A 24,631-nucleotide genomic window follows, 5' to 3' on the forward strand; every position below is an offset into this window, starting at 1 on the left:
TTAGGAGGCCAAGATGGGTGGATCACCTGAGGTCAAGAGTTCGAGATCAGCTTGACCAACATCGTGAAACCCCATCTCTACTAAAAATACAAAAATTAGCCAGGTGTGATGGTGGACACTGTAATCCCAGCTACTCGGGAGGCTGAGGCAGGAGAATCACTTGAACCTGGGAGCCGGAGGTTGCTGTGAGCTGAGATCACGCCACTGCACTCCAGCCTGGGTGACAGAGTGAAACTCTACCACACACACACACACACACACACACACACACACAGAGTCACCATTTGTCCACTGGTGGTCACCCTGGATGAATGTGTGTCCATTCTTGCTGTGGGCCCAGCCCGCTCCCAACAGCAGACAGAGCACGGTTGCCCCTCAGACCCAGCTCTACATTGCTTGTCAGTACTTGGCTTCTTGGGAAAATTGCTATCTCAGTACCAATAGGAGGTAAAACTCTGTCTCTACTAAAAATACAAAAAAAAAAAAATTAGCCGGATGTGGTGGCAGACACCTGTAATACCAACTACTCAGGAGATAGACGCATGAGAATTGCTTGAACCCAAGAGGTGGACATTGCAGTGAGCCGAGATCATGCCACTGCACTCCAGACTGGGCAACAGAGCAGGAAGAAAGGAAAGAAGAGGAAGGAAGGAGGGAGGGAGGGAAGGAAGGAAGGAAGGAAAGAAGGAGGGAGAAAAGAAAGAAAAGAGAAAGAAAGAGAGAGAACTGGCTGTTGTCATTCTAAGGCAGCACACTGGTTTGGCTCATATTTTATCCTGCTAGCTTAAGATTTATCAGGTTAACGAAAGGCCAGTAGATAAAAAGGTATTGTATTATATAAACAAAGACGAATTTCATGCAACCATAGGTGGGTTCGAAATGGAGAGGAACTTAATGTCTGGCATGTTGGAGAAGTGTGGCCTTCCTAGAAACAGAAACTTCAGGCCAGGCGCAGTGGCTCACGCCTGTAATCCCAGCACTTTGGGAGGTCAAGGCAGGCAGATCACGAGGTCAGGAGATCGAGACCATCCTGGCCAACACGGTGAAACCTGTCTCTACTAAAAAAATACAAAAAATTAGCCGGGCGTGGTGGCAGGTGCCTGTAGTCCCAGCTACTCTGGAGGCTGAGGCAGGAGAATGGGGTGAACCCAGGAGGCGGAGCTTGCAGTGAGCCAAGATCACGCCACTGCACTCCAGCCTGGGCGACAGAGCCAGACTCCGTCTCAAAAAAAAAAAAAGAAAAAGAAAAAAAAAAGAAACAGAAACTTCACTGCTGATAAGAAACACAAACCTTCCAGGTTTACCTTCCTCTTCTCCCTAAATCCAAATAAGTCAACTTGGGACCACAGTGGGGCAAGTCAGGGGGACCCTTCCAGAAGGTCTGGTTCTCTGAGTCACCAGCAAGGGTCGCCCATTCATTAACCACACAGATGAGGATCTGGGCAGAAGCATGATGAGGGGGACGGCACACTGGGGTGGGAGTGGCCATAAAATAATGGAGAAGACATTTCTATGCTGCACATCAGAGTCACTGAGAATATTCCAGCACAAGGGCACTGGAGATGGGGATATGAGGGATGTCTAGCCAGACCCCTGGTGTGAGTCACCTGGAGTTTCTGTGCCAGTCGCCATCCCAAGGTGAGCTTACTGGAAACTACATGCCAGCAGAGGTCCTCCCTGTTTCCTAAGTTTTCTAAAATCTGGGAGAATATCAGGATGCTGAGCTCATATGAAACTCCCCTGGGGCTCTTCTAAGAGCTTGCTTTTAATAGCTAAGTATTCAGACATGCTTCCCAGTCTTTCTACCCCACTCAAAAAACACTCTGCAATTTAGGGGGCACAACATCATGCCAGATACTTATACACATTTAACATGTACACTTAAGAGTACTGAAAAATCGAGCATGCCTGCCTCACTATCCTAGAGGGGAATTTTTATTTATATTATAAAGCCAGCTGGGTCCAGTGGCTCATGCCTGTAATCCCAGCACTTGAGGAGGCTGAGGCAGGAAGATCCCTTGAGCACAGGAGTTCGAGACCAGCCCGGGCAACACAGTGAGATCTCATCTCTTCAAAATAGAATAAATTTTAAAAATTAACTGGGCATGGTGGCACAGGCCTGTGGTCCCAACTACTTGGGAGGCTGAGGCAGGAGGATTGCTTGAGCCCAGGAGGTCAAGGCTACAGTGAGCTGTGATCACACCACTGCCCTCCAGTCTAGTCAACAGAATGAGACCTTATCTCTAAATAAATTTTATATATATGTATATATATAATCATTGAAGTGCATACAATCAGTAATGTGAATTCTGAGGCGTAATTCACAGATTTTGTGTATCCTTCACCATTGTAAAAAGTGCAAAAATTTTATCTAAATGAAAATTTTAATTCTACCCTTAAAAAAGTTTTAATTTTTAAATTTTTTCAACATCTACCACTAAAAAAAAGTAAATAATTCATGACCTCTAAACATTTTGGACAAAGTAGGCCTCTCTTTGGGGTACTTATTTGGGCCTCTATTTTGTTGAAGGAATAAAGTCATGCTAATAGATATAGAAGGAGGAAGCAAGATAAACACTCAGGTGCTGCTGTAAGATTAGTGAACTCCAAGATTTAGACTGGGTCCCAAATCCCTGAATAATAAATAAATCAGCATGAGGAGAAGCCCACAGGTCTCGAACATAGAGAGGCTGGTTAATGGTAGTCATGAGCATTCCGAGGCCTGTGATAACAGAAATGCAGTCCCACTTAATGCTCCAAATGTTATGACTGTAGTTTCAAATTAACTGGCAAAGTGGTGCGACGTTAACAGCTGCAATAGCGCAGAGGTCCTCCAATGACTTTCTAATAACAGCTGAAATCAGACCGATATTTGTGTGGTCTCTGCAGTTTACAAATCCTTGCACACTGCACAGTGCTTGGACTGAGAAGTATTTGTGAAATAAATCTACACAAGACGCTTTCCAGAACAGTCTTCTTTAATCTTCACAAAAATCATGTAAAACAGAGAGGGTAGGAGTAATTTCCACCCCACAGTGAAGGTGATTCAGTTCATAGATACACGGCTTCACTGTCACTAATATTCGTTAGGCACTGACCATGTTGCTACACCCAGTTTCATGTACTAGGAATGTATTAACATGCTTAATTCTCAAAAGATTTCAATTTGGTGGGTTAGAATAGTATCCCTACTTTACAGATAAGAAAACTGTGACACAGAAAAATTAAGTAACTAGGACATGAATATGAATGTAACTATAATCAGCTATAACAAGTAGTAACCAGCACCAGGACGGAACCCAGGCAGTTAGCTTGAGTCCACACTTTGAACTACAGCATCTGCTTGGAGACTTGCCTGTGTAATAGCACCTATGTGCTCTGGCCTTGGTCAAAAAGCTAGTCAACAGCCAGGCCAAAGCAATGCCTGAGTTCTCTCCAGGCCACCTCCCTGCTTCTATGAGGGCAGTTATCATTTGCACAATGTCACTCAGGCCCCCCCACAAGTCCACTCAACTGAGCAGGGTGGGGACTTATAGGCACAACTAACTCTCCCTGGGAACCCAGGTCAGGAAGGCTAGCCTCAGAAGCAAGACAGGTAAGAAGCCCATAGTGCAGAGGCATCGACCACTTGGAAACTACTGGGTATACTTGGGTATACCTAGGAAACAAGCTACTGAAGATCTACATGGCAGGTTCAACAAAGTCTCTATTATAGAACCAAAAGTCTACTTTAAAACCACAGAGGTAGAAACTGTTCTTGAAGGGGAGTTTACATTTTACCAATCTTGGCTTTTAATTAACCACATATTGCCTTTCACAGTCAGGGTATGTACAAAAACCCTGTGTTTCCAGAAATGAACGGGTTTCCCAACGAAAGAAAGAAATGCACAGCCTGTCTCATATCAGAGCATTCCTGATTACAAAGATCCCTCCGAAAAATGGCATAACCTAACACTATGTAAACACAGCCAATGTTCAGCAACTATTCAACTACATTTAAACATGTTTACAGGGAATGCAGGATGCTTCACTTGCCTCACAGCAAATGGATTCCTAAAGCATTCTGCAAAGTGAACATTCATTTATTTTTCCACACACATATAAATTGGAATAAAAGATTGTATGCCCCCCCCATATTCAGATTTTCTCTGGTAGGAGAAAAATATCAGTGAAGTTTCTTGTAGAAAATGAATCAACATGCATAGTGATTTTCTTCCCAGCATCCCTTCCATTTTCAAAGACGGAAATGTAATCAGATCCTAAATGTGTTGTTAACAAGACATACTTACTGAGAAACTTGGTGTCAGACTTACCTATTGGATTTCTATCAAAGAATAATACCGGAGCTTTCAGAATTGACTCAAACATTTTGTTGTGCAAAGTTTGTGAAGAGTTAACAAGGACATAGAATACCAATAGAGATCTTGCTATGCCAAAAAGAACGGTAGCTACAGTTAAACCTGAAATAAAGAAATATCACTTAGAGAACACAGCATATCTCTGCATTTTCTTCAATAGTTGCTAAAGCAAGCCAGGTAGTTTATAAAGATGTTACTTAATTTATTCCATAAAGCATCTGGATTCTACATAAGTATAACATATTTACAAAATACATTGACAAAGAAGGATTAAAATAGTTTATTTTTCTCTCACTGAATGGAAACTGCACAGAAAAGAAAAATCAGGTGCATAATACAACTTCATTCTAGGCTCTCCTAATTCGATTGCAAGTTCTATGAAAAACTCAGAAGTAAGATAGATAATCATGAAATGTAGTCGATCTTCTCCATATTCCAAATCTTATTATTTACATTATGTCCCATAATCTAAAAAAGGTGGTATGTTTTGATACCAACATGTGATATTAACAAGGAATAGGAGAAATGATTTACCTTTTCCTTGTAGAAAATGCCCAAGTAGCTTTAAAGAATTTAAAAGTACCATATTAAGTTGCATGTGGAAAACCTCTTGAATAATTGAATTGCAAGAAAACACAAATTATATTTTAACGTAAGATAATTAATCTAAACAAGCAACTAATCCCCCACTGTTTTACATAGACACAAGACATTTTTAAATGAATAAAATAAATCATACATTTTATTAAGACATGAATGAGGATCCATTATTCACACAGAAATTAAAAGAGCTTTCCTAACATCTCTTAATTCACAATGCTAAATACAGTGGGGGTAACTTCTATGACGAATATTTCCCTTTCAGATGACATGTCACTGTTATTTAACCTCTGAAAGCAGCTCAAATTCCTAACTCCATCAATGGGCATTATCCTTAGCCTGCCATCCTACACGAACATAATAGAACATAATAGATTTCCTTCTTCCTTTAGTTTTCACATAGTCCATCAATTGGAAGGTAAACACCTAACGGATTTAGATTTCTTAGCAAGCGATCGATGAAATAAACACCAAATTTCACTGAGTAGGTTCTTACAAAGATAACTCACTCTATCTCTGAGGAAAGCTTGTAGGAGCATTTCCTGTGGAAATATTTAAAATTTTAGATGAAGATTTCCTTTAAACAGTATGTAATGCTACATACATTCTAAGCACTCTTGTGAAAACAGAGTGCGGCGTTAATATTAGTCTGGCAAGCCAAATGTTAAATTAATCACACAGTTGGGGACGTGATAACATTGTGATCTCAAGGTAAGAAATAGAAGGCATCCTAATTCCCAGACACTGGATTTTTCCCTGCTCAGCTTCCCTCTTAAGTAATTAGTGAAGCCCAGGAGATGAGCAGTGCTGAAGGGAGCTTTGCATACCTGGGAGGGAATAATGCTTTTATTTTGGGGGCCTTGCTGCCAGAGGATTTCATCCAAGTTCAATAAAAGCCAGGGTTTATTTAGACAGAATTGGAACAATCCAAACCACAGGGTGGGGATCCGTTTCTAATCCCCCTGCCCATCCGTATAATGATATAAGATTTAGCTAAAGCAATCTATTAGAATAGACAATAGCCACATATTTCCAGTGGCTGATTTTCTGAATGCTCAATCCTGGTTTAACTTTCAAAATCCAGTACAGAGCAAATTAAGAGTCTTCATTCAACCTCTCTTCTAGTAGATTTTTAAAATCATTATTCTAATTAATTCACAGAGTAAATTCGACCGAGACTCCTAATCTGTTAAGACATTACTGAATTACTCCTGGAAGCCCTAGTTACTCACACAGGCTCATTGTAAGCACCTCAGCCTCTCATATAATACACCAAATGATTAAACTTTACCTGAATAAATTCCTAAGTACCAGTTAAGATCTAGCTTCTCGGTTACATTTCCTTCTCCATTTACAGTGACATTTAGCATACTTTGTTTGTTTGCCCTATGGAACATGGGGAGAAAAAAATATTAAGCTATATATGGAATTTGGATAAATACATTTTTTAAAAAATGAACCACAATTTGGGAGAAATGCTTCATGCTGGAAAATGATTCTCAGCTCACATAGTCTTGTGTGTATCTACCTTATAAAAATTCAATTTAAATCACAACTTTCAGTTCCCGAAACTGTCTGTGAACATGATGCCGCGGATCAGACATGGGTGGAGACCACCGCAGGTTACACTCCACCAGCAAGCACTCTAATTTTCCTTCGGGTAAACTAAGTGAGGATTAGAAGAGAAGGATCAACAAACACCTCCCCCTAACTCTATGGAAAAGTGAGTCTTCTTATTGATTTTGGAGTATTTCATACATCAGATGAGAAATAACTTACCAGTATGAAAGCCACCAATCTTGAAGAACATAAGCAACCTAGGAGGGGAGAAACAACAAAGACAAAAATCAAACTTGGGCATGACTTACCAACTCAAAACTCTTAATCGCTAACATGGACAATTGAAAGAAAAAAGCCGGGCGTGGTGGCTCATGCTTGTAACCCCAGCACTTTGAGAGGCTGAGGCAGGCGGATCAACTTAAGGCCAGGAGTTTGAGACCAGACTGGCCAACATAGTGAAACCCTATCTCTACTAAAAATACAAAAATTAGCCTAGCTGGGCATGGTGGCACATGTGCCTGTAGTCCCAGCTACTCCAGAGGCTGAGACAGGAGAATTGCTTAAACCCCAGAGGCAGAGGTTGAAGTGAGCCAAGATCGCGCCACCGCACTCCAACCTGGGTGACAGAGCAAAACTCCGTCTCAAAAAAAAAAAAAAAAAAAAGAAGAAGAAGAAGAAAGAATAAAAAGCTCAGAGAACTCGCACAGTTCTTCCAGCTCAGGTCTGTGCTGAGCCCAAACTCCCAGATATCAAGAGTTCAAGAAAACGCATATTCCATTTTAAAATCATTGAAAGATACCCTTTTTTTCGCAGAAGGTCTTTGTAATGGACACGGAACAGCAGTAGGCAGCCCTCACTTTGTTCCCCAAAGACAGTACATTTCAATTCAGACCCCAAGCGAACTGCAAGATGCAGTCATAATAGCATAAACATAGGTACTGTAAATATCATTTTGAGGGCACGAAACAAATGTCATTATTTACCTGAGCTGCAGTGTTTAGGAGAATAAGGAAAATGATGACAATCCAGTGAGCACCAGCTCTGAAGTAATTCTTATAGGCCTGAAAACCAACTTTTCCTTCAGAACGGTTCTCCTCTGATAATGTAACTGGGACATTCTCTGTCTGCAAAGGAAAAAAGGTGGTAAGAGACAAACAGTACACAAAACTGTTCCCAAAGATGACAATGCACTCTGTTGACAAAGCTGTGGGGAAACAGGCAGAAGTCCAAAATGATCCATCTCCTGTGGAGAAGGGTGTAGAAATATCTAGCCAAACTATACATCTGCTTATTATTTATTTAAATTTTTTTTGACTCAGAATTTTGCTCATGTTGCCCAGGCTGGAGTGTAGTGGCGCAATCTTGGCTCACTGCAACCTCTGCCTCCTCAGTAGCAGGTTCAAGCAATTCTCCTGCCTCAGCCTCCTCAGTAGCAGGGATTACAGATGCCTGCTACCACGCCTGGCTAATTTTTGTATTTTTTAGTGAAGACAGGTTTTCACCATGTTGGCCAGGCTGGTCTGGAACTCCTGACCTCAGGTGATCCTCTCGCCTCGGACTTCCAAACTGCTGGGATTACAGGCATGAGCCACCACACCCAGCTATATGCACTAATCCTTGGACCCAGCCATCCCACTTTCAAGGTTCTACTAGAGATAAGGAAATATCATTTGTACGTTGTGGCGTGGCTTGCTAGAAGGATGACATCAGGATGTCCAGCACTTACCTAGCACACCCAAATTCAAGTGTCAATACAGAAACTTGTTCCAAAATCATATAAAAAAAGATATGGAACTCTCAACTGCATCACTCAAGATGGAAACATAAAAGAGCAGAGGGTCAAAACATGAGCTCAATATAGTAACTGGGGTCAAGCAGTGAGTCTGAGTAACCAGAGTTTGGAAAGCAAGGGATAGCATATGATCCTAATCTATTTGGTTCCTGAGTTTCAGAAACTGACTCCTGATAATTTGGCATGTGAGGGCCTAATCTGAATAGAATCCTTCAGGTTCCTGGATTTGGATAGTCAGGGTTTGTGTGGCAAGGAATATCTATGCTTTTAAGTGAGCTCTGGTACATTTCTGCCTGGAGGACTTAGAAGGCATGAGATTCACATACTCTGAGGATGTATTGAGCAGCTCTATGTTGGCCACTGGGAACACCAAGGTGAGTAAGATGCGGCTCCTATTCTTGAAAGGTAAAGAAGGAAGATGGGCTGCTGTGTGTCAGGAACTGTTGGGTCTTTGCACGTGCTACTTCTGGCCTAACATAAACCATCTGACAACAGGGCAAAATATCTCCATCAGCCACCTGCAGCATCAGAACATTCCAACATATAGGAAAAGTGGCTAATTTCATGTGGCCCACAGCAGGACTTTCTCTAAGGGGGTCTTCAAATTATGCCTCCGGATGCAAAGAGAAGTCAGGGGCCACCAGACTGAGCAGGATTTCACTACAGTAAATTCAAGAATTGTAGTATTAATGTAAGTCACACACAGCTTAGGACTTGCACCAGCATACACACCCGCTACTCATCTCCTTGACATTCCCCAGCCTACACATAAAGGATAACTCCAACCAGGGTTGTTTGCCTTGGTTCTGTTTTAATCTACCAATATCATGGAATAGAGCCTTAAAACCACAGAATCTCCTTTGGGACAAAAGATGATGCTTTGAACAGAGTAGACCAAAGATCCATAAAGCCATTAACAGTCAACAAAACCAGGCCATGTTGTAACAGGAGGTGAACTCACATCTTGGCTGTCCAGAGCACCATCTTTCAGGGAGGGTCTAGAAGATTGTTGAGACCAAACCGAAGACTCTGAGAAGGTACGATTCCTCAGTGTGGGAGTTCCTGGAACTGGAGGTTGTTCACTTTCCTCATTGTTCTTCTTTAAAAGGGAGCCAAAATCTATACCAGATTTTAGGAACTCAGTGTAAGTCCCCTTCTGCACCATTTTACCCTAAAATAAAAATAAAGAATTTCAGAGAGAGACATGTGCAGGTGACAATGTTAACCTAATCTAATTCTAATCCAGAAAAAGTAACTGATCTTAAGTTATGATTATACTTAGGTCCGGAATCCTAGTTGACAAATCTAACACAATTCAACTTGATACACAACTGAGTGTTCTGTTCTCAGCCAGACCCTGTGTTAGGTCTTGAAGAATATTTTTAAAATGGTAATAGTGTGTTACAAATGGTGATCATTATCACATAGATGTTGGTGACCGTATTGGTAGTCTTATTACAGTACATGAAAACTGTGATAAACCTTATGCAATAAGAATTGAAGGAATGAGTAAATTGAGGAGGATATTCCAGGAAAGAAACCTAACACTGATAGGGAGGTAGGAACAGGCATATCTGCACAGGTAGGAAGCACTCCACAAGCCTCCACTGGCCATGGGCCCTGCTGGAAAAAGGCGTGTGGGGACCAGACTTGGACATAGACCCCATGAACAGCACCTTCACGGTCTTTACTCTAAAATTGCCCCACAGGCCAGGTGCGGTGGCTCACACCTGAAATCCCAGCACTTTGGAAGACCAAGGCGGGTGGATCACCTGAGGTCAGGAATTCGAGACCAGCCTGGCCAACATGATGAAACCCCACCTCTACTAAAAATACAAAAAAATCAGCCGGGCACCTGTAATCCTAGCTACTCGGGAGGCTGAGGCAGGAGAATCACTTGAACCCAGGAGGCGGAGGTTGCAGTGAGCAGAGATCAAGCCACTGCACTCTAGCCTGGATGACAAGAGCGAAACTCCATCTCATAAATAAATAAATAAATAAATAAATAAATAAATAATTGCCCCAAAGACTCAGGGAGTTCCTAACTGAAAATTCGACATTCCATGGGACATCGCCTTGCACAGTTTTCTCTCCTTACAAAGTCATAGAAAATAATGTACAAATATCTTCACTATTTGTGTACTCCATGAAATGAGACCCAACTGATTTCCTCAAACAGCAGCAAACAAAATATTAGGCAAACTCCCAGAATACAAAACAAATCAAAGGAGAGCAGCTCCTGGCTAAGGCAAGTCAGGTGGGGGAAGGTGGCCAGGACCCTCACTGCTACCCCAATCCTCCCTATCCCCAAAAAGGTGGGTCCACTGAGGAAAATCCAGTGACACCTTGGGCCCTTTGGACCAGTTTGATAACTGGAGAATTCAAAAATGCTTCATGATACATTGTGTCTTCTTCCACATAGGAGGTAAAAGTGACAGACCTAGTTTGATGAAATGACCACTTTTCACATGGTATCTGTAAGACGCACAAGGAAACTCCTACTGGTACTAAGATGGCAATTTTCTGCAGAAGCCGAGTACTGAGGAGCAATGCAGAGTGGGTTCCGAGGGGCAACCGTGCTCTGTCTGCTGTTAGGGAGGGGGCTGGGCCGACAGCAAGAAGCAAGAAGGGACACACATTCATCCTGGGTGCCCACCAGTGGAAAAACGGTTTGTGTGTGTGTGGTAGGGTCTCCCTCTGTTGCCCAGGCTGGAGTGCAATGGCACGATCTCGGCTCACTGCAACCTTCGCCTCCCAGGTTCAAGTGATTCTCCTGCCTCAGGCTCCTGAGTAGCTGGGATCACAGGTAAGTGCCACCAGGCCCAGCTAATTCTTTTCTATTTTTGGTAGAGATGGGTTTTCACCATGTCGGCCAGGTTGGTCTCGAACTCCTGACCTCAAGTGATTCCTGCCCCCGCACCTTCACCTCCCAAATTGCTGGGATTACAGCATGAGCCACCGTGCCTGGCTAAATGGTTGTTTTGGAGAAAGGTTATTCTACCACCCACAGATTTTATTCTAATGTACCAGCATTCAGGTTTTGCCACACTAGTCTCAGCCCTCTGCATAAGAAATTAATTGTTTTCAAGTTTGAGGAACCCAGGCTCCCTGTTCCTGGGGGAGTGGGGAAGAGCCAGCAAACGAAACCACTTCTGAAGAGGCAGCAGTTCTGCCTTCGATAATCCTCTTAAGGGTTAGAATTCACTTGCCGGGACTTCAGTGGACAGATTTCTCACTGTTCTTTAGGCAGCAAGGAGGGGCTTACACACAAAGACTTGCAAGAGCTTTGCTATCATTATATACCCCGTTTGTTGCAATAATGTGAAATTTATCTCCCTTGGAGAACAGTGCGCACAGATCTTATAAAATATAATTAACACTCATTTTTGTTATTTCCATCATTTTATTAAGAAATTGCGGGAGGAGAAACATTAAAGCATTTGAAGACACTAAGGGGGTTTCAGACCTACAATCAGGAATTTGACCAGGGCCTGGAACACAGAAGGGTTAAGGACCAGGGGTACTGAGGCAAGAGGCAACAAGCCAGAGAGTGATGCATGAAACCACCGCTGGGCTGAGAAGTTCTCACTAACCTCCACATCCACGGCCACGCTAGCTCTTGTAGGTTGAATGGTGACCATAACCCCCTAAAAAGATATGTTCAAGTCCTATACCCTGTTACCTGTGAATGTGGCCTCTTTTTTTGAAACAGGATTTTTGCAGATACAATCAAAACAAGATGAGGCCATACTGGAGTAGGGTGGGCCCTAGGTCCAATGACTGATGTCCTTATAGGAAGAAACCCAGAAAGACACAGCGACGACGCCATGTGACAACAGAGGCAGAGACTGAAGGGCTGCACTGCCAGCCAAGGATCAACAGTGAGTGCCAGCAAAACCCCAGAAAGTGGGAGGGGCGAGGAAGGATTCTCCCCTGAAGCCTTCAGAGAGAGCACGGCCCTGCGGACACCTTGATTTTGGACTTGCAGCCTCAGAACAGTGAGACAATACATTTCTGTTGTTTTAAGCTGCCAAATGTGTGGCACTTTGTTCTGGCAGCCCTAGGAAACTGAAACACTAGACCAAGCCCTTATTTCTGTCTTATGAACTACTAAGACTTCAAATTGCTTCTGCTATAGCTCCTCCAGCAAACAACAAAGAGGATCTCTTAAAATCACAGATCAAACCATGTCACTCCACTGCTCTGGACTGTCCAGTAGCCTCTGTCCTAATTCCAGGGCCTCTGACCACTGCTCTGAGCCCACCTTTCTCCAGGCTCTCCCTGGCTTGCTCTGCTCCTCCCTGATGTTCCTGTAAACACATCAGGTAACTTCCAGCTTTAGGACCCCACTGCCAGTCCCCTGCCTCAGATGACCTCCCCAGGTGACTGCATGGTCAGCACCTTCACATCATTGTACCTCAAGTCCCAGCGAGGCAACCCCACCCCTCTATTTCCTTCCTTACATCTATCTCCAGGAAGAACGTCAGCCCGAAGATGGCAAGGACTTTGTCTTACTTATAGCTATACCAGCTCTCACACATATCAGGCACTCAAAAATTCCTGTGCAGTGACACTAACTGCTGGCTATTCCAGGAAAGTGGGTGCTGTGACTAGGGGTTGCTCAGTTATCCAACTGTGTTGCTATTATTATTATTTTTTTAATTTTTATTTTTTTGAGACAGAGTCTCACTCTGTCGCCCAGGCTGGAGTGCAATGGCATGATCTCGGCTCACTACAACCTCCGCCTCCCGGGTTCAAGTGATTCTCCTGCCTCGGCCTCCCAAGTAGCTGGGACTACAAGTGTGTGCCATCATGCTGGGCTAATTTTTTGTATTTTTAGTAGAGATGGGGTTTCACCATGTTAGACAGGCTGGTCTTGAACTCCTGACCTCAGGTGATCTGCCTGCCTCGGCGTCCCAAAGTGCTGGGATTACGGGCATGAGTCACTGTGCCCAGCCATTTCTGCTATTAATAGAAGAGGATCTTTAGCCAAACTATGCATGACAATTAAATGGATACAAACAGGTCTTAGGATCTGTAATTTCCAAATAACATAATTTGAATTAAGTCACGGAAGAGGTAAACAAAAAGTTCTAAATTAAAACAGCATCATTTTCTTTAACAATGTGGTAACCTTGAGGTAGCAATTTTACATTCTTTATGGTAATACGGTTTAGCATGTAATAATGACATTTCTACAAGTCTTTTGAGTTAATACTTAAAAACATGAATCCCAGCTCTGAGAAGAAAGGAACATGAAATGGAGGAAGAAGAAGGGGATTCAACACACCCAACTACTTGCAAGTTCAGGAGACCTCTAGAAACTACTTACATCTTTCAATATCAGAATCTGACTCGCAGCTTTGAGGTACTGCAACTGATGAGTCACTAAAATTGTGATCTTCTCATGCAAAGTTTGACAAATACACCTATAAATTTAAAAAGCACAGGGTGAAAAAACACATGAATAGGGGTGCTCCACATTGAAAAACATACATTTTGAAACCACAGTCAAAGACAACACGGTAGTCAAAGATCTAGAGGTTAAATACAAACTAAATACAAATATAAGCCAATAAAGCCAGCTAGGTCCTCATAACCACTAGCAGCAAATACAAGCCTTGCTGTGATGAAATCTTCAAAAGCTTTCTGGGAAGGAGGCAATAAGTGTAATTTTTTTTTCTAAAACTTAGTTTAACAATATATTCCATGATGAAAAATGACTGAACAATATAGAGATTCAAAAACTTGATGTCACTAAAACACTAATTATTTTATTGCTACATAGGATTGCAGGGGAGAAAGAAAGATTGAGATCATGTAACAACGTGGCATTTTTCTTGGACGGTTTCTTAGATGATAATTTATAATGCACCTATTAACGCCCCCCACCCCCCACAAAAAGGCTTAGATTCTTGGTAACCTTTGCCAGAGGGCATTTTCCAGACTCTTCTTCCCAAATAATACTAGATAGGAAAACAAATGCTAGTGACGTGTGACTCTCCACAGTATTCTTGGTCTCATCCAGGAAGCAAAACTTCTCTCATTAGTCCTAAACAGTCTGAATAAGAAAATGGAAGAACAGAATCCAAACAGTCCAAACCATATGGCTCAAAGATAAGACCCACCTCAGTATTCAACCATCAAGTTTTCTGGCGTTGTTTGTTTTCTACAGTACCCACTCAAAGTTCTCCTACATTGTAAACGTAGACTCCTGGGAGCTACAAAAAAAAATTAGCTGGGTGTGGTGACACACACCTGTAGTCCCAGCTACAAGGGAGGCTAAGGTGGGAGAATCACTTGAGCCCAGGAGGTTGAGGCTACAGTGAGCTGTCATCACACCACTGCCCTCCAGCCTGGTTGACAGAGTAAGACCCTGTCTCAAAAAGAAAAAAAGGAGAAGAAAAAGAAAAAGAAAAGAAGAGCATTAATCTGTAACAGTGGCCAAGAACATAACTCATGCTTAATAAGTGTTAGCCCTGTCCTCCAATCTTCCCCATATGCAGCCATTGCTTTTAGAAATTCAGGACTGAGAAGTCATAACAAGTATTTTAGAGACAGCGCCTGTGATCAGAACCACAACTCCAGACTGCAGATATGTAAACTATCACTTCATCCTTTACATCCAAAAGGATTAATTTTTCCCCTTTCACATATCTTAGTTTGGCTTATTTCAAAACTAAGTTGCTCAATCTAGTATACCTCTTCAGGTTTAGTACTTATACTCCTCTTCAGGTTTAGTACGAAAGCTTTTAATGAAATTGTTTCCCTTTATTTCAAAATTGGCTGCCATTAGTCCTTTTATATACATATCTAAAAGGAGATGTTAATGATCAAATCTGATGGGTGCTATGTCCAGTATCAGCCACCTCAAAGGTTTCAAAATGTTTTCTTCCTAACATCTTCCATTGTAGATGAGATAATAGAAATAATTACACTAACATTGTAACTGATGGCTTGAATTTTTTTCTAAATTATGCTTCTTAGGCAAATCTCAAAAAATACTTTCCAAATTATTAAGAGTAAAAATCTTCCAGTCATGCCATAAAACAAACAAATAATAAGTGATTGATTTAGCAATGAGCTATTTAACTCTAATCCTACATAAAGACTATGTTAAGAGGCCAGCCATGGGGGCTCATGCCTATAATTCCAGCTCTTTGGGACGCTGAGGCAGACAGATCACTTGAGGTCAGGAGTTCAAGTAACATGGTAAAATCCCATCTCTACTAAAAATACAAAAATTAGCTGGATGTGGTCATGCATGTCTGTAATCCCAGCTACTCGGGTGGCTGAGGCACAAGAATCGCTGGAACCCCGGAGGCCTGCAGTGATCCAAGATCATGCCACTGCACTCCAGCCTGGGCAACAGAGTGAGGCTCTGTCTCAAAAATGGAAAAAAAAAAAAAAAGACAACATTAAGAGCTGACACATGCAATGCTGGAGGTGACACAAGTGAGAAAGATATAGTCAGTTGGTGCAGTGGCTCACACCTATAATCCCAGCATTTTGAGAGGCCAAGGCAGGAGGATCTTTTGAGCCCAGGAGTTCAAGGCCAGTCTGGGCAACATGGAGAGATCCCATCTCTACAAAAAACATGAAACTTAGCCGGGTGTGGTGGTGTGCACTTGCAGCCCCAGCTACTCGGGAGGATCACTTGAGCCCAGGAGGTAGAAGTTGCAGTGGGCCGTGATCATGCCATTGCACTTCACCCTGGGTGACAGGGCAAAACTGTCAAAAAAGTTAGGAAGGGAGGGAGGGAGGCAGAGAGGGACAAACACAGTCACTACCTTCATTCATTCAGTTAAGATACATTTGCTGAACACTGACAAAGTACCAGGGACTACTCTAAGTGATGAGGATACATCCACTGGTCAAGCAAACAGACAACACCCTGAGTAACGTAGGGACACTCACTACACAAACACAGAAAATACACTATCGGATAGTAAAGTAAACCATGAAGAGACAGCCAGGCAAAGGTTGTACTTTAGAGGGAGTGGCTAGGAAAGGCCTCTCTGCAAGGAGGTGATGTATGAGCCGTGAGACTATCTGGGGGAAGCATTCCTGGCAGAAACAGCAGGTGCAATGGTCCCGGGGCACAAACGCACTGTGCAAAGGCACCTTCACGCATTCACAGTCCAGTGCGGGAGCTGGAGGGAAGAACACATAGTTGGATCAAGAGCAGCTCATTGAGGGCTGTGGGCAGACAGAGAAAGCGCCATGCCTTCCGAGGAGCAGAAGAGAAAGGCAGGAGGTAGGATCTGTGTCTTTCATTTTTCTCTTTTGCCCAGGCATATTATCCCTGGTTCTCCAACAGCAGGAAAAATACCCTTATAGACAGGCAGATGTGAGAAAGTCACACCTCCTTCCAGGCACCCCAAAGAAGTGTACATGGCTGGAGGACTGGTCTTGCGTGGGCAAGGGTTGGAAAGGTGAATGGGGCAGACTGCAAAGGGCAATTTGCCATTCGAGGACTTAGAACTGTAGCTTAAAAGTAGGGGAGTCTGAGAGCAACTGAAAGAGGGAAGGTGAACTAGTGCTGTGCCTGAATGTCTGTGGCCCTCCCCAAATTCCTACTGAACCCTAATCACCAATGTAATGGTATTAGGAGGTGAGGCCTATTTCATGAGAATCTGCCAACACGAATGGTATTAGTAAAAGGGGCCAGCCCAGGGAAGCTGCTGTACCCCTTCCACAGTGAGAAGACAGCTGTCTGTGAACCAGAGCGTGAGCCCTCTCCAGGCACCAAAACTGCTGGCGCCTTGATCTTGGATCTTGGCCTCCAGAACTGTAGAAACAATTTTCTATTGTCTATATGGAATACCTAGTTTATGCTATTTTGAATCAGCAGCCTGAATGGACTAAGACAAATAGGTAGGCAACAGTGTGGGAGATCTGATTAGGAGACTCAAAGAGGCAGGGGTCTGAGAATTTGAGGCTTTCTAGAATACAACCACATCTATAGCAGGCAACAAATCGGATTAGCATCCTTTAATCTAAGTGCCCCTCACTTTTTGTATGTGATAAAATCCACTTAGTGTTTGCAACATATAGTTGTAAAACAAAACTCTTAACAACTCTCGATATATATTCATGATTGAAGTAAAAACTGTTAATGGCAAATAGAAGTGTAATTCATTCACTTTTAATACAAAACACTTCACATTTCTAAGCTTCAACACAACCGCCATCTTTCATAGCATATTGTTCAATCCAATTTTCTAACTCGTTGAGAACATTCTCCAGTTGCTGCTGAGTGATTTCCTAAATTGCATTCGTGCTCCCTGCCCTAAGTTTCCCCAAAGAATGTGATTCTGATTAGCAAACAACAATTTTAACAAGCTTGCTTCTAACAAGCGTATATCCAAAGTCATTAATCCTTAAAGGTGCAAGAGGACTTTATAAATACCTCCTGTGTTCAAATGAAAATATGGGGGAGCTTGTGCGATACGCACACTGATACTCAGCAATGAAAATACCTTCCTCCTTCCCCGCGGCAACTCTAAAACAGTGTCCCACCGGGAATTGTTGTTTGAGTGATAAAGAACTGGTGGGGCCTCGCGCAAGACTTGAGCAAGCCACAGAGGCCCTTCTCGGGGAAATGGAAAATTCATCAAGGCACAACGAGGAGGGAGCAGGAAACGAGGCTCCGATCAGAGTGCTGGGGCAACGCTGACTGCCAGCTTATCCCGCACTCTGCATTCAGAAAGATTCAATGCTGCCATCCACGTTTTTTTTGGTTGTGGAAAAATAGACATGACATAACATTTACCATTTATACCATTTTTAAGTGTATAGCTTGGTAGCGCTAAGTACATACACACCATTGTGCAACCATCACCATCAAACACATCCACTTCATCATCCCATACCAGGCACATTTTGCATATACACTCTGGTGGGTAAACATTCAGGAACCCACGCAGAGCCCCATGCTCAGTGTATGACTTCGTGTCCAAACCCCTGGAATCCAGAGCCCAGAGATGAGTTATTCTCACACAGCCGACTCGCTCTCCACTTTGCTATCCAGGACCTGTTATGGACTGAACCATGCTCCCCTCAAAGTTCCTATGCTCCAGCCCTCACCCTAGCACCATAGAATTTGAACAGAGAACCTTTTTTAAAATTTATTATTATTATTATTATTTTTGAGACAGAATCTCACTCTTGTCGCCCAGGCTGGAGTGCAATGGTGCTATCTCGGCTCACTGCAACCTCCACCTCCTGGGTTCAAGCAATTCTCCTGCCTCAGCCTCCAGAGTAGCTGGGATTACAGGCACCCACCACCATTCACCACTGATTTTTGTATTTTTAGTAGAGATGGGGTTTCACCATGTTGGCCAGGCTGGTCTCGAACTCCTCAGGTGATCTGCCTGCCTCGGCTTCCCAAAGTGCTGGGATTACAGGCGGGAGCCACAGTGCCCGGCCAACACAGAACCTTTAGAGAAGTAATTATGCTAAAATGAGGCCATGAGGGTGGGCCCTACTCTAATCTGACTGGTGTCTTTTCAGGAAGAGGAGGTTTGGATACAGAGACACACGGAGAAAAGGGTGAGAAGGCAGCCATCAGCAGGCCAAGAAAGCCCTCGGGAGGAGCTGCACCTGCAGATGCACTGATCTCGCACATGCAGTCTCCAGAACTCTGCAGAGACAACTTGCCGCTGTGTAAGCCCCCCAGCCTGTGGCATTTTGTGAGGGCAGCCCTGGCTGGCCAACACAGGACTTCCAGAGCTTTCTCTCACGGTACCTTCTCTATCCCCCACCACAGGAACAGGTGCCTGCCTGCTGTCCTTCCCACAGGCCTCACTCCTTCCCATCTGCACACCTCTGCTTCTACTATTTCTTTCAAAGGAATTGAATCCTACTCTCAGCCACTACAAACCCTTACCAGCCTACAGGACCACAGGCTACTTCCAGCCAAGCCCGGCCCTCAGTGACCTTTCCAATCTCTGCTGCCCACTTCTTCCATTTAAAAAAAAATGATTGTCGTATGCCAGGCGCAGGGGTTCACACCTGTAATCTCAGCACTCCAGGAAGCCGAGGGGGGCAGATCCCTTGAGCCCAGGAGTTCAAGACCAGCCTGGGCAACATAGGGAGACCAGCCTGGACAACATGGCAAAGCCCCTTCTCTTCAAAAAAAAAAAAAACAGAATAAGCTGGGCATGGTGGTGCTAGCCTGTAGTCACAGCTACCCGGGACGCTGAGGAAGGAGAATCTCTTGACCCCAAGAGGTCGAGGCTGCAGTGAGCTGAGAATGCACCACTGCACTCCAGCCTGGGCAACAGAGCGAGATCCTATCTAAAAAAATAATAATAATAAAATAGATTGTCCTATATTGAAATCCCCTAAGCCTTGGGGTCTGTTGAACTTTTCCCATGCACTTAGTCTTGATCCATGCAGAGACAAATTCCTTACGGGCAAGAATGAAATCTGAACTTGTCTCTCTCACTCAGCCCAGCATGGGTGCTTATCTTCTCTGTGGCTGACTGCCCTCCTCTGCAAGCGAAGATGTTTCATGCAGTAGCATCTGCAGGAGCATCTACCTCAGTGTGTGCAGAAGGGCTACAATGAGTGGGAAAGGCTCACTGACTTTAACAAGGCGAAAAACAGGAAGCTGACTGTGGGGCAGATGTGGGTGCTGTTTTAGCAAAACCAGTTCACAATGCTTTCAAAAAAGCCAGTCTAGACTACATAGGAAGTGTCAGTCGGCACACGAGGTTACAGAATATACAGAAAAGATTCCAGAGTAATTCAACCTCCATGGTTCAGTGTCTAAGCAAGAGCCAAGGAAAGCAAATCCCAGAAACACCACGTAAGAGTCGGGAGGGAAGCCAGATTCTAGACAACTAGTTTCAAAGGCAAGCCAGTCCTACATGTCTGTGGGTCTTAAGTGTTCACTCTGGTAAGAATCCATGAAGCAACATTAGATTCTTGAAACCACAGTTTACTATGGAGCAAATCATTCTTAAATTCTAGATTTTACTAGTAGGTTATCTCCAAACTAATAGATTAACATGTAAAGAGCAACAAAGCCTTCCCAAGAAAGCCCTATGTTGGTCCCAAGGACCTCACTTCTAACCTGTCATAGAGAAATGATGGAGGAAAAGAGCTGAAAGACAAGGCCCAGGTTGCCAAGTGCCACCCTTCCATTGAAAAATGGCACACCATCTTTCCTATCTCCAGGGCGTGGTCCAGCAGCAGTTTCTTGGTTATCAACTGTAATTACTAGTGGGGGAAAACTTGCAAAATTTGCCATCTGTTTCTCAACTCCCTAAAACATGATACACTCCACTCACTGCAACACACTGAAATCACTTTGTATATTTGCCTACCTTGACCTTGTATTTATGAAAAATTTCTCTAAAATGGATCTTCGGGGAAGCAGGGGACAGTGTTGGGGAGGGGAGCGGACACCAGAGCAGGACAAGCTGAAAGCCATAAAGGCTTTCCTGAGCCAACTCGAAATGGCTCTGGAAAAGCAGAAATGACTTAAGACACAAACAAACTCACAGTTCGAACAAGTGTCTGCTAACTTCCGCATCTACTGCACTGAGAGGATCATCCAGGAGATAGATGTCAGCATCTTGATACACTGCTCTAGAAAATATAAAGAGATATCAGACTCTCACCCAGGAACATGACAACTTTCAACAACTGGGATGTTTATTCAAATGCCAACAGAATAATCCAAGAAGGTGCTTCACACAGGACGCAATACACAGTAAGTGGGTCCTATGTGCTCACCACCACTGGAAGCAGCACAAAAGACACCGGCATAGTGGCTGCTGAAATGCAATTTACCTTGCAAGGTTTACCCGTGCTTTCTGCCCTCCACTCAGCGTGGTTCCCCGATCTCCTATCACAGTCAGATCACCATCCTCCAACAGCTGTAAATCCTGTATGGACAAAGGAAAGAAGCGGGGGAAAAAAGACTTAAAACATGTTCTCCCTCTGTTATCCTAAACTTTGCACATTAGTTCTTCAGAAATATACATGTATTTGATCAACAGCAATGGATATATTTCATAGTAACTAAATTGTAAGTTTGAACCTATCAAATACACAGTCAGGGCACGTTATCTATTTTAATGCTGTAGCTTTTCATAGCATTTATGCACTGAGCCATTTTAACAGAAATTTTTTGAGCAGCAACTCCTTGTGAATTCAGCAGTGAAAGAGTTTCCACAGTGAGTGACCTGACAATAAAAGATTGACACAAATGCAAGAGGTGATAAGTGCTAAGAAGGAAAAGGAAGCTGGCTTAGGGAGACAGAGAGTGACAGAGGGAAAGTCCACTTTATATAGGGAGGTCAGCAAGGGCTCTGATCGAGGGGGTCTGAGCAGAGACCTGTCAGGGGATGGACTGGCTGGCACAGAGTGGAGGAAGAGTGCTCCACATAGAGGAATGAGCAAGCACAAAAGCCATGGGGTGATACGTGCCCAAGGTGTTCACAGAAGAGCAACACGGATGCCCACAGAACTGTGAGAACAGGATGATGGCAGGGGAGGGCAGAGACAGAGGCAAGAGAAGCCAAGGGCTCACACCTAGGGAAACAGAAGGAAGGACATGATCTCATCAAGGCAATAATTGAGACAAGAAACAACAGTAGCTGGGACCAGAGTGGGGAACAGGGAAGTGAACATCAGTGGTCATGTGCTGAACAAATTTTAAAGGTAGCACCTATAGGATCTGCTGATGAGATGGGTGTGTGTTGTGATAGAAAAAGAGGAGGACTGCATTGGTTTTGGTATAAGACAAGGGAAGAACAGGGTTACCATGTACTGAGCTGGGGGAAATGAGGGATGCAGATTAAAGAGATAAAATCAAAAGGTTGATTATGGCCAAACTGAAATGCTGACCAGCAATCCTGACTTGCTGCTGGATAAGTGAGTCTGGAGGTCTGTGCTGGAGACCCAACTGTGAGGGCTGTCAGCATAAAGCCATGGGACTTACTAAGGAACAACTGTGTCTTCACAAGCCATTTTGCTGACTTTTGCCTCAGCTTTCCATTCTCAGAGAAGGGATAACACCTGCCCCATCTTCACAGTGATGCTTAAGGCATCACAATAGACTGACAGAAAAAACTCTGCAAAAAATAACAGAAAGAGCAGCCCAGCCAGGAAAAGCCAAAGGGAAAGGAGTGGAGTGCTCATGAGACACTGCACAGACTGGCTGCACTAAGTAGAATCTGGTTCCATGCAAGACCCCAAAAAACAAAAGCTAGGAAGGATAACAAGTTTTTATTTGAGGATCTAACCAAAGTTATATTTAAAAATTATTTAAGAAATAAGTTGACAAAGCATAATACTTTTTTAAAAAAACATGACAAGAACATCCCTGAAAATAACAGGATAATGATCAGGTTTAAGTTCCATGACATTACATTAGAAATCTTTACTTGGATGGCCTATAATTATCACTAGACAGATCCTGGCATAGACAAAAGGTATGGAGAAGATCGCTGCGTATTGACTGAGCTTCATAAGCATCAACCTAGGACACTACAGAGATTGCCCTCTTACAGCTCAAGGTGTCATTTCTTTGTCTGTACTCTGACAGGGAGTACAAAGCAAATGGCACATTGAGATCTCCATGACAAGCAAGTCCTCTGACCTCCCTAAGTTCTCATTTTGTCTCTTTTACAAAATATCCTGGAGAAACAAGAATAAACTCATAGAATGCCGGAACAATCTAAAGTAAGTGTATGAACTCTCTAAGTGGAAAAAGGATCTGAGTTCATTATCATTTGCTATTGATGACTATGACATATTTTCTGATCAAACCAACAGCAGGACCCCATTCATAGCATGAATCCCACTAAATAAAGTACATCATCAAATGGAAAAAAGACAGTATCTCCATTGGAACCCATTCCCTGGCAGCCCACAAACACACACAGGAGTCCCCTAATACTCCAATCTGAACCAGATGGCGTCAAATGAAAGGTAGCAAGTGACCCATGATGAAACTTCATTATTTCACGTTATCTCTTTGTTGAGCTCACAAGTTACACTATCTCTTCACTTTCAGTTTTCATAAAAAGACAATGCGGCCGGGCACGGTGGCTCTCGCCTGTAATCCCAGCACTTTGGGAGGCCGAGGCGGGTGGATCACCTGAGGTCAGGAGTTCAAGACCAGCCTGGCCAACACAGTGAAACTCCATCTCTACTAAACATACAAAATTAGCCAGGCATGGGGGCGCATGCTTGTAATCCCAGCTACTTGAGAGGCTAAGGAAGGAGAATCGCTTGAACCTGGGAGGCAAAAGTTGCAGTGAGCGAGATCGCACCATTGCACTCTAGCCTGGGCAACAAGAGTGAAACTCCATCTCAAAAAAAAAAAAAAAAAAAAAAGACAATGCACCAGTTAACACTATCTCTTCCTTTCAGTTTTCATAAAAAGACAATGCACCATTTTAAGACAGGGTCCCAGCCTTCCACACAAACACAAACACACATTGTTTACTTGGCCTCATTCCATTGCTGATGGTCTTTATATATAATGCGTTAAGTTTCTGTGCCTTGATTTTACATTGTTTTGTTTTCATTCTCAAAATAGCATCAAGTTGTAGAAGAGCAATCTTAGCCATTTTCTAGAAAAGACACTAAAAATACCTGTCTCATTTCACGCAGATGGGGAATAGGGAAGGAGCTCTCTCCCCATGCCTGGTAGTAGCACTGTGAGTACTACAACAACGTTGAGTGTTGTTGACTTGGCAAACTATTTATGGACAAGCCTCAGATAGGGAAAGAATTTCAAAGGATCTGAAGTACAATCTGATTCAGGCTAATTTCCTAGTCATGATTTTCTAGTTTGGTTAAAGGGAAACAGTTGAGCAGAAAGCAGAAGTGCTCCCAATGGGAGAAAGGTATCTTATGCACGTTAGGTACTACTCAGTAAAATTAACCAATTATTTAATCAACCACCACCTTTAATGAAATGCAGACACAGAAACTAGAGAAAAACCATGACGTGGCTATGTGGGTTTGACGTCATCTAACCAGAATCCTACCATGTGCACATCAACCATGGTGACACTGAAGACAGAAAAACCACTGAGGACACTGTGGGGATGGTCACAGGGGCAGGCCTGAGGCCCCAGCACAAGAAGCAGGTTCCAGAGTCAGAGAGCAGGGCTCTCCAGCTTTGGGCCACACCTTGCTTCCATTTGGAATGGCCCTTCCTATCATAGCTTATCAACATCCTATTCTTCTTTCAGGGCCCAGCTCAAACTCTTCTATGAAACTAACCTGCAGTCCCCCAATCAGAAAACATCACTCTTTCTTCTAGGTTCCTAAGGCTTTGTTTATATTTCTT

General features: G+C 43.4%; 1 protein-coding gene across 6 annotated transcripts in view; it reads right to left on the minus strand.

Annotated features, from left to right (window-relative positions):
• Window positions 1-24,631, minus strand: part of ABCC4 (ATP binding cassette subfamily C member 4 (PEL blood group)) — a 287,310-nt gene that overhangs the window by 139,463 nt on the left and 123,216 nt on the right. For all 6 annotated transcript variants that reach the window (XM_054529547.2, XM_024230992.3, XM_063715003.1 and 3 more), the window contains 8 exons: window positions 21,115-21,209; window positions 20,824-20,910; window positions 13,643-13,739; window positions 9,272-9,481; window positions 7,502-7,642; window positions 6,738-6,775; window positions 6,250-6,344; window positions 4,314-4,460 (listed from right to left, as the gene is read on the minus strand). In XM_054529547.2, coding sequence (XP_054385522.1) covers window positions 4,314-4,460; window positions 6,250-6,344; window positions 6,738-6,775; window positions 7,502-7,642; window positions 9,272-9,481; window positions 13,643-13,739; window positions 20,824-20,910; window positions 21,115-21,209 — 910 coding nt within the window. The remainder of the gene's footprint in view (window positions 1-4,313; window positions 4,461-6,249; window positions 6,345-6,737; window positions 6,776-7,501; window positions 7,643-9,271; window positions 9,482-13,642; window positions 13,740-20,823; window positions 20,911-21,114; window positions 21,210-24,631) is intronic.

Source organism: Pongo abelii, chromosome 14, assembly GCF_028885655.2.
Source record: "Pongo abelii isolate AG06213 chromosome 14, NHGRI_mPonAbe1-v2.0_pri, whole genome shotgun sequence".
NCBI lineage: Eukaryota > Metazoa > Chordata > Mammalia > Primates > Hominidae > Pongo > Pongo abelii.